The 17,155-nt window shown below is 34.1% G+C and overlaps 2 protein-coding genes and 1 long non-coding RNA gene across 3 annotated transcripts; 2 read left to right on the plus strand and 1 right to left on the minus strand.

Moving 5' to 3' along the window:
* Positions 1-4,589: 4,589 nt before the first annotated feature.
* Positions 4,590-5,994, plus strand: LOC122595746 (pyridoxal 5'-phosphate synthase-like subunit PDX1.2). Its single transcript, XM_043768175.1, has one exon. It carries the CDS (start codon positions 4,898-4,900, stop codon positions 5,855-5,857), a length of 960 nt encoding a protein of 319 aa, XP_043624110.1. The 5' UTR covers positions 4,590-4,897; the 3' UTR covers positions 5,858-5,994.
* A 1,611-nt stretch (positions 5,995-7,605) lies between these two features.
* Positions 7,606-9,168, minus strand: LOC122598393. Its single transcript, XR_006323604.1, has 4 exons — positions 9,079-9,168; positions 8,900-8,955; positions 7,933-7,974; positions 7,606-7,844 (listed from the first exon to the last, which is right to left on the minus strand). It is a non-coding gene; the product is annotated as an uncharacterized LOC122598393 (long non-coding RNA).
* Positions 9,169-13,236: 4,068 nt separating this feature from the next.
* On the plus strand, positions 13,237-17,070 carry LOC122596144 (protein ROLLING AND ERECT LEAF 2-like). Its single transcript, XM_043768674.1, has 4 exons — positions 13,237-14,452; positions 15,065-15,240; positions 15,837-16,060; positions 16,142-17,070. Exons 1-4 carry the CDS (start codon positions 13,426-13,428, stop codon positions 16,920-16,922), a joined length of 2,208 nt encoding a protein of 735 aa, XP_043624609.1. The 5' UTR covers positions 13,237-13,425; the 3' UTR covers positions 16,923-17,070.
* Positions 17,071-17,155: the final 85 nt, after the last annotated feature.

Below are 17,155 nucleotides of genomic sequence, written 5' to 3' on the forward strand. Positions count from 1 at the left end.
TAAACCACCATGTTAGAAGATCACTTCGCTTTTGTATATTGTTAATTGTGTGTTAAACTTTTTGAAAACATATAAAGTCCTTCGCAATGTCGACTTAACCATTTTTAATGGTATAAACGAGACCAATTATAGGGGCTGATTTTTATAGTATTTTATAAAAACCTTCTCATTTATCCGGACTTGAGATCGACAAAAATAAACAATAAAATTTATGAATGACTGAGTTATTTTTTTATTTCTTTAATAGACTTTTTGTAATTGAAAAAAAAAAGTTTAAAATTTATATAAAGTTTATTTTTCTAGCTTTTTTAAAAACAAATTTCTTAGTATTTGTCCAAAACGTAAACATAAGCCTAAAATTAAAGTTACCCAAACCCAAAAACCGAAAATATTAGAGGCATTTTAACACCTGGAAGCCCTTAAATGGTTAATATTATCGAGCCGGCTTTGGTCCTTCGAAATTTATGGTTTCTTTTTAAATGATCGTACAAGATCCACATGCATTTTGAAATTTACTCCAGTTAGTATTATCACTAAACAAGTTGTTAGATATCTATATATATATATATATATATATATACTAGGATCTTTTATCCGCGCGATGTGCGAATTATTATAATTGTTAATTTTATTAAGATATGAGGGGGAGGGAGTGGTCGCGGGGAAGAGGACGCGCGGAAGCGGGGCGGCGCGGGCACACCGCTGCCGACGGTTCACCGCATGAGAGAGAAGAAGAAATGGGGGGAAGAACCCCGAAGGGGGGAAGAGAAGAGAGAGAGAATAAAGAGGAGCGTGATTGGTGGAGATATTAGTGGTGGGGCCCATTAAAGGTAAAAAATTTGACCCTTCCTTATTTTCTTAACAAAAAATATGTATTTTATTTATTAACAAAAAATATGTATTTTATACGTGACGTAGGGAGCGACGGAGTCTGGTCTAACTTATAATTTGAAATTAAGTTTTTAGCCTTTTTAGCTTATTTAGAAGAAAATACTTGCAAATATTTTTTTTTAGAAATAGTAAGTTTCATAGATCTATCAAAACTCTTTAAAACCACCAATAACTCTTGAAAAATTGTACAAAAAGCTTATATATATATTTACATAAGAGTGAAAGAGTGAAACTCTTTCAATTATCCCATGACAAAGATATTTTATGAAAAACAAGCTCATTTCTAACTTTCCAAATTTTTCAATATGAGATTAAGCTAATCGACCGAAGGCTGAAGCATAGCTTTGGCAGTAGAACATAACCCGGCATTCAAATAACTACTTAGAAATACTTGGAATTGAATAATTTTTGAGGACAAGCTCGGAATAATTGTTCTTGATTTACCATTGCTAGTTTACCTTTTGTTTTTGGGCTAGTTGCATGAATATGGCAAGTTATATATACGGCCTTTGTATATCTATTGTGTTAATGTAAATAATTTTAATATAAAATTTCCAGGCTTTAATTTGTCCCGTTTACCCGAAAAAAAATCCTAAATGTATTGTAAATGAATTGGTTTTTCTACTTTAAATATGGAGATGGAGCATCCTCGAATGGTAAACATTTTACGAACTTGCAGGTTTATCATATCATCAATTTACAAACCTTTTCTTTTTGTAAATTTATGTTTATAAACGTTTTGAAAATTTTATAAATGAGTTCTAAGAGCATCTGGTATGGAGATTCTTTACCGAACCCTGATTTGAGCTGGCAATTCTTCACCGAACATTCATCCATACCCCTCCTTCCATTCTTGGTTCGGCGTTCGTGGTGAGGCATTCAAATGCCGTTGCTCGGCGTTGGTTATTTCCTTTTTTCTCTTTTTGTCTTTAGCGTGAAAGTATTAAAGATAAAAACAAAATAACTATGGCTTAACTATATTATATATATATATACATACATATATTGGAGGGAAGAAGATCTAGCAGAGAAGAGAGAAATTGCAAATTTGATTTCAAATCTTGAATCCCTGATTATATTCGTCTCATTTTTTTGCACATTAATTTATGATGCCAGATGAATTTTTGTTCTGTAAATGAAATAGTTAGAGAGGAAGATAAATGAGAATAGATGAAAGAGATGAAAGACTATGAATAATGTTAAAAGAGTGGGTGTGAATAGGTAACAAGTCTCTTTTATCATTTTACAATATTGTATTACTAAATATTTTAGTGAATGTAGTGGGTAGTAAAAATATTTTTTAACTTAAGCAAAGATAAATAATATAATTAATTAGTTATGCTAGTTACTAGTATATGTTCATTATAAATAATTTCTAAAGTTATAGCTTATTTTTAATTACTAGTTAATATATTTTTATTATTGAATAAAAGGTAGAATTTCTAAAGTTATAACCTATTTTTACTGTAAATATATTTTTATTATTGAATAAAAAGTAGTTTTAATATAATTTATATACTTTATATGATAAATAAAAGTTGAGAAAATGGTGATGTTCTGCATTATGCGTCGTTCTGCATCCATAACTGCTAAAAATTGATAATATGGTGAAAGCTGGTGTGTTGTTGAGGTGGTGTTCTTGATGGTTCTGCCTGCTGTATCCATACCTGATGTTCTAAGAGCATACAATATGGACAATTAACCCCAACCCCGATTGATTAGGTGGCAGTCGGCATTGATACGCTTCCCATTCCCTCCATTTCGGCGTCGACAATTTCATCAAGATTCTTTATGTGTTTGCCGATGTCCGACATATTTACTTATCATTTTTTTATTATTATTTTACTACTAAAAGCCAAAAGTTTACCTATTACATATTGTTCAATGCCTGCCAGCTATTTAATTGATGATTCTGTTGTGTATTTAATCATCTACTCAAGTTTTAATTATAACAGCTAAAGAGGAAAAAATAAATAACATTGCACCCATTGATGTTCGACCTATGATCAAAGCCATTACTTCTCATCAACCCTCTTTTTACTCATTACTTGTACATAAGAAAAGTCTTTTCTATCCATATACAAGATTATTACGGTTCATAATAATAAAAGTAAATCATAGAAGGCTATTTCACAAACCCACTCAAGATCATGCAAGCGTTCCGAAAGCGAGCGATGAAATGTAACATGAAATACGTGACCGGAGACGAAATAGACAATGACAAAGAATAATTTGTAAGTGTAATTTAATATTTACCAAGGTTTATTATTAATGTTATATAAGGTTTACTACTATTAACATCCTTTTATTAGTATACTACTGAATAAAATATACTTAAAAACGGTAGATCGATTGATAGAAACCGCTTGATCATATGTCTTAAATTGGTACCCACATAACTCCTAGTAGGGATAGTGTGAAGGTTGAATAAAATATAGTTGAAGAAATAATATGTGTGATATATTTAAATAAATAAAAAAAGTAGTGTTCTGCGTTCTGGGTAGTTCTGCATCCATAACTGCTTAAAATTGATGAAATGAATAAAACTAATATGACGCTGATGTGTCATTCTAGATGGTTTTGTATTCTGCATCTATACCTGATGCTTTAACTTCTAAGGAAATGTATAAAACTTTGAAGCTAAAGTAAACAAATTATAAACCACTACTTCATAATCTTAGATCTTTTTCACCAGGGATCGAGGGGACCCGCATCCCCCGTTTTTGTCGTTAAGTATTGGTAATTTATCACTGTTTTGTCAGAAAACATATATGGTTATTAAAGTAGCACTCGCCGATATAAACTTTAAGATCCGCCACTGTTTTTCATAACTCATAGATACATATGAAACACCAACTCATTATTAGCATAAACCTTTCAAAAAATTTAGATATAACTTTTAAATAAAGAAAGTGATATAGGATCACTTTAGTCTTGACGTATGTGAGTTTAGAACCTTCATTTTCTCATATACATCACTCAATACGTATCATAAGTTTGGCATATCATGCAACTCTTAAATTGTAAAATGGGAAGTGTATTTAGAAAAGGAAAGTTGATGAAAATAAATTTATGACCATCCTAAGTGGTTTCGTTTTATGTTTAGTAGCATTTTTTAATTGATATAAAAACGTTTAATCCAGATGTAATAGATAATAAAGTTAATCAAGACATATCCCTAATTATTTATTTACACTGTATTCTCGAGTTTTTATTAAAAGAAAAGAAAGGAGAAGATTGGATAGGGAAAGAAATGATAGAAAATTACATAAAAAAGAGGCATTCTCGAGTTGAAAGAAAAGAAAAGAAAGTTGATAGTTGAATGTATTATTGAGTTAGAAGGGAAGGGAAAGAAAGGGTAAAAAGATACAATTTTACATTTATAACCTTGTAGTAATTAAAAACTTTATATAAGTTTCAGGGGTATAATAATAATTTAACCACTTTTCCATCCAAATCTTGCCAAAAATGGCAAGAAAGTTTTGGGATCAAAACACTCTATTTTTCCCTTTCTTTCCCTTTATTTTAAAACAAAAACTCAAAGATATAAAAACTAAAAATTTCTTACCCTTTTTTTTCTTATCCCCTCAAAATAAAACTCAAGAATGAAGCCTTAATACTATAAAAAGGTAGACAAAAAGATAACGAGAGGGACAAAACTCGAATCCAAGGTATTATGCCTTTCGGTCACGGTTACATGACTGACTGACTGTGCTTATAGAAACAATTTGGTCAATCATCCATCCATCCATCCAAATCCATTCCAGGTTTATATAAAAAAAAGAAAGAAATAAAGATACCTTTCTTTTTTCTGTTGAAGAAGCCACCGACGAACCTTAGAGAAACTTCTCGACATCTCTATCTATCTCCCATCTTTCCAATTATAGACACCCACCCACTCTCATGTTATAAATTTCTCCTCCATCTCATAACCCTCAATCCCTCTAAGCAAACATATTTTTCTCTCACGCATTTCATCAAACACTTTACATTTCAGAAAAAAAAAATGGCCGACGAAAGTGCAGTCGTCACTATTTACAACAACAACGCCATATCTGATCCGAACAACACAAAGAAGACAACTTTCTCTGTTAAAGTTGGCCTAGCACAAACGCTCCGCGGCGGAGCAATTGTGCAGGTCACCAACGTTGACCAAGCCAAAGTAGCTGAGTCAGCTGGTGCTTGTTGCATCATGGTATCCGACCAACTAAATTCCTCCGGATCGAGATCCGGTGGGATTTCCAGAATGCTTGATCCGGCTGTTATCAAGCAAATCCAACGCTCTGTTGGAGTCCCTGTGATGGCCAAAACCCGAGTGGGGCATTTTGTTGAGGCCCAGATACTGGAAACAGTTGGTGTTGATTATATCGATGAGAACGAGACAATTGCGGTTGCTGACGAGGATAATTTCATTAACAAACATAATTTTCGGGTTCCGTTTGTTTGCGGGTGTTCAGATTTAGGGGAAGGGTTGAGACGGGTGAGGGAAGGGGCGGCGATGATTCGGATACAAGGGGATGGATCTGGAACTGGTGACATTGTGGATACAGTGAGAAATGTGAGGAATGTGATGGGGGAAATTAGAATGTTGACAAATATGGATGAAGACGAGGTTTTCGCCTTTGCTAAACAGATATCCGCGCCTTACGATATCTTGGCGCAGACGAAACAAATGGGGCGGCTTCCAGTGGTGCATTTTGCTTCTGGAGGGATCGTGACACCTGCAGATGCAGCATTGATGATGCAGCTAGGTTGTGATGGGGTGTTTGTGGGATCTGAGGTGTTTGAGTGTCGTGATCCGTATAAACGTGTGAGGGCGATTGTGCAGGCGGTTAGAAACTATAATGATGCGCGTATTTTGGCTAAGGTGAGTTCCGGGTTTAATGTTGGAGGTGCAAATGAGTCGGAGTTGAATGATGCTATGGCTGGGATTAATCTTGATGGGAGTAACGGAAGTGGTTACTGAATTTCATTATGTTCTATGGTTTTTTATTACATATGAAAAAAAAAGGGGTACAATGAGAAACTTGTGTTTTGAACATGTATTTTGATATAAAGAGGGTCAATGATAATAAAATCTCTAATTTGGAGATGTTAAATTGATCTGTTTTCTTTGATCATTTCATTGATACTAGAAATTTTGGTAATCTTTGCTGCATTGTTTTTATTAACTTATCATCACCATTTTCAAGTAAAAAATGGGAGCTTAAATTTGGATTTTTTCCTTCAACTTTTGGCAGACTGATTATGACCATCTAATCCAATTGTTGTTTCATTTTGATATACACAAATGCTTCGTGTAATCATCATCATTATTGAATTACAAAATCATAACTGTAATGTGGGCATGTGGCCACCTGGAATTCTATTTTAAAACCCTTGGAACATATATGTCAAGCAAAGTACAGAACTCTTACAAGTAACCTTAAAATACATTACAATCCAAAGATCATTGCAATTTAATCTTAGCTAGAGACTCATGTTCTTATTAGTTCAACATGCAGAGAACCGAATTCCAATAATTAAACTAGGAATTCGTGTACTGTAACCCTGGATACTGATAAAGTACCAGTGAAAATCCACGTTGGCTAGTGATTAGTGTAAACAAATCTTCTTACTCGTCGCCTAATAACGAAATCCCTGAATTGAATCATGAAGTCTAAGGCAGTAGGCTAGATACTGTCAAACTGAGGCATACATACTGTCAAACTGAGGGAATAAATACCAGAACTTGTGCTTGATATAATCTACTGGATGGGCCGACTGCTACTTTTAAGTTTGTTTAAATACATATTTACAAAAAACGCTAAGGACCCAGAAAAGTTATTTTCTAAAAAAAAAAAACTCATGAACAGACATTGTCCAACCTTAAGCATAACTGTTAATTGAATTGGGTTAAACATAACAGGAACCAAACAAATGCACAAGGTGGTCTTTAAAGTACAAATTGGGTTCAAGTAACCCGAAGATACACTAAAAAGTAGAAACTGACTAAAAACCATTGCAAATCCATCTAAGCTGGAAACCAAATTCCTGGTATCAAATCAAATAAATCCTTAATACTTCAAGCTGGGGCATTAAGAGCGATTTTGCAAACATTAAGAGGGTAACAGGGCATGACTTCCAAGTATATTAACCCTTTATATAAACATTGGGTAACGAGTAATTTGCCAAATTAAGCTTTATTAGACTGCTGTCTGTCACGATCTAACTTGGTGAGTGTTCACATACTTCACCTTACCCAGCTCAATTAACTAAAGAAAAACACAAATGAACCATGTCATCTCAATACTTACATGCATTAGGTTTTACCTATTTGGCCCTGTTTAGCATAGGTGGGTTAGTCTGATTGTTGTTCAGATCTTGTAGTATTATTGTATTCTTGTAAGGAAGATTTACATATTTCACTCAACTTGTCAAACATACAGTCTGCAAGAGTCATGGGGGTATATGTAATTATGCCCCACAAATTGGGTACATATGGAAATCACCCTTCTTATAAACTCTGAATGTAAAATCTACCAGCGTTTAACTTGTAGGGGGTTTTACTGTGAGGGGTGTAGCTCATAGTTAGCTTTTTTTATTTTCTTTATATCCAAAATCAAGCCAACTTGACTAGCAACTAAATCTCACAAGGCTACTGGATGCATAGATTGTTATCTTAACCGTCACAGCAAGGCGTAATTAAATGTTGAGAGACCCAGACACAAATCATAAACCAAAATGACTTTCATAAATCATAAGCCCATAAATCAAGAATTCCAAATGCCACAAAAGACTCTATATAGAACTCATAAAATCAAGCAACCACATATATATCAAGTGCAACATTCATTAGTTATATATAAGATGCAATAACTTTACTTCTGCGAGGCTCATTTCTTCCCACTCTTCTTGAGACCAGCACCTCCCAACGCTCCTTTTTGAGCTTTGGCTCTAAGCTCCTTGAGAGCCTGCCGGAAGCATATCATAGTTTAGCAAATAAATTTACATACAAGTTGACACAATAAACATAAAATAAAAAGAAAGAAAAAATTCCACCTTTTCCTCCTCTTTCTTCTTTTGAAGGTTGGCCTTGTCAATCTGCAGGAAAACAAATGCATTAGGAACAAAAAAAAACTTGAGCTGCAATTTCGAATTCTAATGCTTAAGATCATATAGTGGCAATTTTCTAATGGCTCATAGCACTCGAAGAAAATATTGTGTTCTATCTCAATATATTTGTATTTTCGGATTAAAAGCACGACACAAAAATGTTCTTCCAAATTATCAAGTGTGTATCAAACCTTCAATTATTGCTATAATAGAATTATATGTGTATGAACTATGACGTTACCTCTTAATCAAGTTTCTAATACTTTAAGCGACGTAGCATTCATATAATTTGCCACGTCACCAAACTGCAGCCCTGTCACCGACATACAATAGAACAAGATACATACAGTAGAAGGTTCGGAAGTTGGAGGCACATATAAACGTTACAGATATAATACATTTTATACCTAGCTTTATGTTTTGTTACAATGCCTTTGTTTTCAACTAGGACAAACAAAGAGACACCAATTAACACAATAAACAGACACATAGATCATAACCAAGCTTTAAGAATCTTTCCATATTGAGGCAGTTGAACAGCTTGTTGCAATAACGATAACTGATCCATTATAAAGTCCCAACTGACCAGTCCCATGACCAACATGAGAAAAGATAAATCCATAATACTACAATTAAAACGCCGTCAAGGATTGTATAAAGCACTCTAATGACAAACGCTAGCTTTTGTTGGTTATATATAAAAAAGTAACACCCAAAAGTAGAATGCCAAGGGCTCCAAACACATTGGTTATGTATTTGACATCCATCTAAAGTAACACTAAACATATCATGTTCTGTTTTTTCATCAACTTTTTGGTAAGTTTAACGTCAGCTACAAATTTGATATAGATATTAATAATAATACTTTCATAAAGCAAGTTATCAAGTTTAAGATAAAATAAAAAACAAATACCTCGTCATACTCTTTCTTTTCAGCCTTGGGGTGCTTCAATGGTTTAGCTTTTCCACCTGTTCAAACCCCATCATCATAAATTTACTTGTTAGTTTCGTCATAATCCAACTTTATACAATGAACGAATAAATAAATAAATTGCAATAATCGAATGTACTATAAGAATTTGCTGTGCGGACCTTGCTTGCCCTGCATTGTGAAATTTGGGAGTTAGGGTTTGTTCTGCATGGACGTTTTTGTGTCAGAGTATTTATAGACCTCGAACAAAGCCCAACCCATTTAATAATTGTATACAAACTCATATTCAAACAATCAAACCCAACCCATATATTAGACAGGTTTTTTTTGGTTAACCGTTTAAACTAAAAGTTAAATTAAAACTTGCATACATACATGATAAAATATACGAGTATTATGAGTAAAAGTATATTTTTTTATGACACATCAAATATTAATTAAGGTATAAATATAATAAAATATAAAATACTTATAAAACTTGAAATTCACCGGAATTCTACTTTCTACATTTGTAAAAGTTAATTAACAAGGGTGAGAGTTTGTGGGTCTTAGATTTCATCCCAGACATATGTGATTCGAACTTCGCATATTGCTTAATTAGATATCATTGTGGTGTTTAAAATACTAACTACGAACTCGCTTTTTATATATATATAAAAGAATGTTTTAAGTTTTAATCTTTAATACTTTTGTTTGTAACTTTTAACAGGTTTGCAGGTTGTAAACGACACGAAACTCAAAGTTAGTCCTCTCGACCAATCAACCCAAATCCATGTTTGAACCCTAATCTAATAATATAGTGTCATGAGTCATTTCAAGTGTTGCGTTGAAAGTTATATCCTTAGAATACTTTGATAAATTACATGTATGGGTTATAACTTAACCCATATCACAATGTAGACAAAAGAAAAAGGATAATAATTAAAAAATAAACGGACTTGACACATTGCGTGAATAAAGGTGCAGTTCGTACAAGAGAGTTAATACTTTTTTTTTTAATGATAAATTTGGGTACAATGAAATACCTCTTTTATGTCCAACTTCAATTTAAGAATAATCTAGTATTGAGAAAACTCATGTCTCTTTTACTGTGAATATTTTTACTCACATTGGGATTTAAATTTAAAATTTTCATTGGGTTCTCCGTGTACCAATATTGATGGTTGATACATGAATGTTAATACTATGAGCTAAACAAATGACAGATGTAGATTTGAGGAACCGATTTTATAAGGCCCCTCCTTATAGGAACCTACTTCTTCCATTATTTATCAGTTTCTCTCTTTTCTAGACACTACAAGAACACCCCCTGCTTAAAACCCCCATTTCTTACCTATTTATTTTATCCTTTTCTAACACAAGATATAGTTGTGGCCCACTTATATGTGCTGGACGCACTTCTAAACAAAGAATAAACCATAGGACGCAAGAGTAAGACGCAATGCTACTTATAATGTTCAAAAGCGGAACAAACAAAGAATAAACCATAGGACGCAAGAGTAAGACGCAATGCTACTTATAATGTTCAAAAGCGGAACATACATCGGACGCTTGTAAGAAGCATTATAAGTAGAGGCCTAAGTTTCTTAAAGATTTAAATTTGAATCGAGGATATAATTTTGTCAACAACAGAAAGTGTTGGGCGTTGGCTCAAAGGAATAAAGATATGATAGCATTTGGTTTAGTTGAGCACACTTTGCCCCCACCAAGCAAAGCACCTTGTCACATGCAAATGAACGAATATTATTTAGCATGACCTTTGTAAAGCTACTTTTCCTTGCTAGAAAAAGTGGTAGGGGCCAATATATCATGTATGTGTCAAATTAACACTCATGTTGTTGTCATACAAATAGGGAAGGAATTCCATAAAGTTTACCTAGCATGACTAATAACTAATATGTGTATATATTTTCTTTCACCATTCTATGATACCTAAATATGTATAAATATATACCAATATAATATATACCTTCTTAAGTATGATATCATCAATCTCTATGATTATTATTTGTGATGCTTATTTGGTTGTAAGTCCAGTTTGAGTTTCTACGATGATGCAAGCATTGGTTATCATTCATAATTCATGGTATAGTATGGTACAAGTATTCATATCTGATGACGCAACACTAGAATCAAGATCTTATTGTGGCATGAACATGAGAACATCACTCTAGTCTCATCATCCAAGTAATCGTGATAACTTTTATACTGAAAAATAAAGAGTATTACGAGTAATATTATTTACGACATAACACAAATTAACACAAAAATGATCGATTGATAAACCTGTTCCAAAACAAGAATGAACGCATCCGACTATTACTTTTTATGTTTTTGCTTTCTTAGAAGGTGGATTAATTGTCGAAATGTCAATTAAACACTAGCTTGTAAAGTTAATTGGACACTGAACATATTTAATTTTTAAAATTCTAACCAATCCACAAACATATATATATATATATATATATATATGCATGCAGTGGCCATTCGAGCTGATTCTAATCATCCATAAATACAATCCGATCATATATCAAGTGACCTATGGAGTTGAACATGTTCATCATCTAAAACTCCAAGTATTTGAGTCCTTGTGTACTTTACGAGTTCGAGTTTTGAATTTCACAGAGTTTCATTATTAATTTAATTAGCTGAGTAAAAAATTGTATCAACTTTTACATCATTTTGATGATTTGAAGCGCACATTGAAGATGAATTTAAATCAACAGGTATAAACGTAATTCAACTTGACCAAACTAACATTGAAACAATATCATACTACAATTTTATATCGATAAAAAGTTAAAAACTCAAATACACATATTGTAGTTTCTGCTACCAAATCAAAAGAACTTAAATTGTTTGACAGTGATTTTTTTAAAACTTTTTACACAAAAAACTCTAAATCTCTTTATTTAATTTATCATAGCCATCTGTTCATTCATTAATCATTGATCTTTCTTTTTAGAGTTAATTTCACAAATCGTCCTTGTTGTTTTACAAAAAAAATCACGTTTCATCCTTTAAACTTTAAATTGACACTGGTAGTCCTTTATACGCGGATAATGGTCACGTTTCGTCCTTTAATCTAATGGATGATGTTCACATTCGTCCTTTAATCGAACGGATGATGGTCACGTTTCGTCCTTTATACGGTCGACTAAAGGACGAAACTTGACCATTATCCACGTATAAAGGACCATCAGTGTCATTTTAAAGTTTAAAAGATGAAACATGATTTTTTGGTAAAACCACAAAGGACAATTTTTGAAATTAACTCTTGTTTTTATTGTTGTATTTTTGCCTCTTGTCATCTTTCAAATTAATTTAATATGAATATCAGGTACTCAAATCATATCCTATTTTCCTATTGACTCATACATTAGACAAATACATTACCACATTTGGATTGTTCTACAACAAATTATTCGAACACCTTGTCAATGTATAAGGACAAATAATTAAGAAACCAATATTTATATAAATTTTTTATTAGACTATGATATATACACGAGATGACGAGAATGGATAATTATCCCACTTATATAAATCATTAATTGTAACATTTTGATTGGCTTCCATTAAGAAGTTCATGGCCTTTCCAACAAATTTGTTATTCTTATGAACCTTAACCTCCATAGATTGACATGTTTTTCTAGCCGTGTAAAGTGCTTGAAGTGTATTGCAGGATCTTTAGTTCGTTACCATGAAATCGAGCAATCACATTGACATTCATCCACATTATTATCTAACACATCACCCTACAAACTAAAACAATAAAATAACGTAAAAACATATACCACTTCAAATTAACATGAGTAAATTCAATAACTACGTTTATTTCAACGGAAACAGTTATATAAAAATAAGTCAAATGTAAAATACGTATAGTATATGCAAAGTTAAGTTTGTCCACGGATATCTTATAATAATTAACTTACAATGGCAAATTACAATTGCTATTAAACTATTTAGAAGTATCAAGGCTGTTCTATATACAAACAACTCAAACACATGGTTTTTACTAGCGAGATCTTTAACCTACAAAAGATATACAACACTATCTACGTGTTTATGTATAGATACTCTTAAGTGATAAACACAATACCGTATTAATCAAGTAATGCTTTTTTTTTTTTTAATGATTACTTAAAATTACTTGATAAAAAAAATAGATAAAAGGAAAAGCTATAAAGAAAAAGTTGTGGTGGAGGAATGACAAGATATAAAACATTTAGGACGAAAAACTAAAATACGCAGCAACCTTTTGACGTTTTTTCTCCTGTACAAGAAGTTTCCACTTTACAGTGGGTTTTGTCGGTCTGTGTAATACGACGCCGTTTCTGACATTCCTCATGAATGTTTGCGCTGCTGGCTAGCATTTATTCCTTCATTCCAGTAATCTCCCAACTCTCACCTTTACCATCAAAATTTTTTTTTTTTTGGTAAAAATTAGTATTTCAATTTCAATCACAATACATATATAGATATAGAAATAGATACAGATATCGATGGGGTGTACGCAATCGAAAATTGAGAATGAAGAAATTGTCAACAGATGTAAGGAAAGGAAATCAGTTATGAAGCAATCCGTTTCAGCACGGAACGCTTTCGCCGCCGCGCACTTTTCTTATGCCGCCGCGTTGAAGAACACCGGTGCAGCGTTAAGTGATTATGCTCAAGGTGAAGTTGAGTTTCCTGACCATCACCGTCAGCCCGACGCGGTTTCGACTTCTAAGACGATGCTACCACCGGCACCGCCGCAACCGCCGTATGAGGATATTCCTCCGCCGCCTCCACCGCCTCTCCAACGAGCTGCTACTATGCCGGAGTTTACGGTTACTGAACCGGCTCATCATCACCCGGATCCGATCATGGAAGGGATAGATGAAGATGATGAGGAGGTTGATGATCGGAGTTTGAAGCATCGGAGTCGAAGCTCCCGCAGCGGCGGTGGTGGTGCCGGAATTAGAAGTGGTTCGAAGCGCGAGGCTGAAAAGCAGGATATGCCACCGCCACCGTCGCCGCCGATGCCGGCGGCGCCACGACCGGAGAAGCCGCTCAACCGTGCCGCGCCACCGCCACCGCCGCCGCACGGGATGTCGTCTTGGGACTACTTTTTTCCAGCTATGGAGAATATGACTGGACCGAGTTTGACAGAAATCGATCACGAAAGTGATACTCCATTTGATCGAGAAGTGGTGGGTGAGGAGAAAAACCGGAGGGAAATGAATCATCATGATTTGGATGATGATGTGGATGATGACGTGGATAATGGTGGTGATGAGAATGAAGTTGAGGATGTGGTGGAGGAAGTGGTGGTGCCGCCACCGTCACCGCCGAAAGTTGTGAAGAAAGTGAGGGTTGAAGTGCCTGTGACGGTGCCCACCGAGAACAGGAGAGTGAAACTAGACTTGTTGCAGATATTTACTGAGCTTGATGATTGTTTTTTGAAAGCATCAGAGAGTGCTAATGAGGTTTCGAAGATGCTTGAGGCTAATAGGTTGCATTATCACTCCAATTTTGCCGATAATCGAGGTATATTTATGTGATTCGTGCTGTTAGCTTTGATTCATAGTTTTTGATCACTTATTAGAAACTTGTAGCTAGTAAATGTGTGGTTTTGAATTGGAATTGATCATATATTTTGATAGATTTGTAAGTAAGCAAAGGTAAGTTAGGAATACTACAAAAAGATCCAATGTGCTACTTTAACTTCAATTGCAGGCCTCAAAATTTTGTGTTACCAAATACTGTACTAATGCATATGTGAGAACGTTTGGATGTATGTTTGAAATAATCATTGCAACTTCAAGTCAATATAGTCAGTTTTTAGTTAGTTATTCATATATAGTTTGATGATTGTTTATAGGATCATAATATTTAGATTTGGAGAAACAAGTATGAACTTACCTGAATAATCTGATTATTGAAATCTTATGTAACTTGATTAGTTTTAGATTCTTCAGGTCAACATGAGTTGATTTCAAAAGCTACATTTAAATGCAGGCCACATAGGCCGTTAATAGTTGATGAAAACGAGAACCATGGTGTAACAATTTGATTATGAACTTGGTGGCATTACATATATGTGGTTTCTCAAGTGTTGATTTCCTTTCATTGGCTGATATTGTAATGTTTGGTTTTTAGGCCATATAGATCATTCTGCAAGAGTCATGCGTGTTATTACCTGGAATAGGTCGTTTAAAGGAATGCCAGATGCCGATGATAGGAAGGATGACTTTGATTCTGAAGAGAATGAAACACATGCCACAGTGTTGGACAAGATGCTTGCATGGGAGAAGAAGCTATATGATGAAGTGAAGGTATTCTGCACTTAAATAACTTGACTATTATGTTTGTGATCTTTGTGCCAGAGAGTGTTTATCAATGTACTAATGATATAAGTGAATTTGCATTGGCATTTTGGGTGGTTGATATTTAATTGATGCATAGGTTATAACTTGATTATTCAGCTCAGAGGCTATCTTGATTATTTTCGTAATCTTAAAGATGGATATCAAGTTGCCCGGATAAGTTATAACTTAATGTATGTTATGACGTTTTAGAGTTCGTTCTATTAAATTGTATTTAGTAATGACTTTATGTCAGATATTGGATTTAGGATTCTTTTATTGTGTTTTTAGGAGGTGCCATTGACGCGTTTAGTATTAGATTTGTCGATTAAGGCCATGTTTTTATCTTCAACGATCTGACTCAGTCAAAAAAAGTAGCTGCAATGAAAATGGGTTGAAAGGCGCCTAAAATTTTAAATATTTTGGACAAAAATGATTTGGCTTTTTAACCTGACCCCAAACTATCAATTGTTACCTGCGTATTTTGGTTTGTGATTTTCCTTTATATTCATATGATCTCTCTATTTTAAGTGTCGTTGATTAGCATATTGATTGATCGTCAACAGGCTGGTGAATTGATGAAACTTGAGTACCAAAAAAAGATTGCTTCATTAAATAAACTTAAAAAACGTGGTGCCAGCACCGATCATCTTGAGAGGACAAAAGCATCAGTTAGTCACCTGCACACAAGGTACATAGTTGACATGCAATCAATGGATTCAACCGTTTCTGAAATCAACCGGCTTCGTGATGAGCAATTGTACCCAAAACTTGTTCAACTTGTCGACGGGTAAGTTCAAAATTTGCATAATTTTACTTCAGAAATGGGTTTTTGAATCCTTTTTCATGTGCTATGAATACTTGCTTGCAGAATGGCTATAATGTGGGAAACCATGAAAGTTCATCACGACAACCAATCAAAAATTGTGCAAGCATTAAGATCGCTCGACATCTCCCATTCACCAAAAGAAACGAGTGAGCATCATTACAACAACACACGCCAACTGCATGTCCATGTCCAAATGTGGCATTCCCAGTTTGAAAAACTCATGTTACATCAAAAAGAATACATAAAATCCCTCAAAGATTGGCTAAAGCTCAACCTTATTCCCATAGACAATAACCTTAGAGAGAAAGTCTCTTCTCCTCAAAGACCTCAAAACCCCCCGATCCTAATCCTTTTAAAAACATGGCATGATTTTCTCGAGAAGCTTCCAGAAGAAGGTGCAAGAACCGCCATCCATAACTTTGCAGCTGTTATGGACACAATATTTCAGTACCAAACGGATGAAATGAAGATGAAAGAGAGGTGTGAAGAAACAAGAAGGGAATTAGCCCGAAAAACCCGGAAATTTGAAGAGTGGTACAATAAGTATATGCAGAAAAGAATGGGTGATGAGATGGACAATGATAAAGATGTGATTGCCGAGCAACAGATTACAGTTGAGTTATTGAAGAAGAGATTAGAGGAAGAGGAAGAAGGGTACCAGAGGCAGTGTATTCAGGTGAGGGATAAGTCTCTGATGAATTTGAAGACGGGTTTGCCTGAGGTTTTCAGGGCGATGTCAGAATTTTCTCGTGCTTGTTCACTTATGTATAAAAGCTTAAAGTCTCACACCAAGCCACAATATGCAAACACAAGTTTGCCATGAGGTATGATAATGTAAAGCTGTAAACTTCTTGTCTATATAATTTGCTAGTACGTTTTGGGAAAAGGTTTAAATTGATTTGTATAACTAAGTATGATGAAAATTTTATGCTGTTTAAAGTTGCTTACTAAATGAGATTTCATTTTTGGTACTCTTTCTGTCTAAGAAGCAATATTTGTGGGGAGGATGGTGTTTGGATGACTTAGAATGTGACAAATCTGATAATGATTTTGTAA

The sequence above is a fragment of the Erigeron canadensis genome, chromosome 4 (assembly GCF_010389155.1).
Source record: "Erigeron canadensis isolate Cc75 chromosome 4, C_canadensis_v1, whole genome shotgun sequence".
Lineage (NCBI taxonomy): Eukaryota > Viridiplantae > Streptophyta > Magnoliopsida > Asterales > Asteraceae > Erigeron > Erigeron canadensis.

Excerpts from the sequence above, each read along its gene's own strand:
- LOC122596144 (XM_043768674.1), top strand. The coding sequence starts at position 13,426 with ATGGGGTGTACGCAATCGAAAATTGAGAATGAAGAAATTGTCAACAGA. Across the intron at positions 14,453-15,064 it reads CAATTTTGCCGATAATCGAG|GCCATATAGATCATTCTGCA; the intron begins GTATATTTATGT and ends TTTGGTTTTTAG. Across the intron at positions 15,241-15,836 it reads AGCTATATGATGAAGTGAAG|GCTGGTGAATTGATGAAACT; the intron begins GTATTCTGCACT and ends GATCGTCAACAG.
- LOC122595746 (XM_043768175.1), top strand. The coding sequence starts at position 4,898 with ATGGCCGACGAAAGTGCAGTCGTCACTATTTACAACAACAACGCCATA.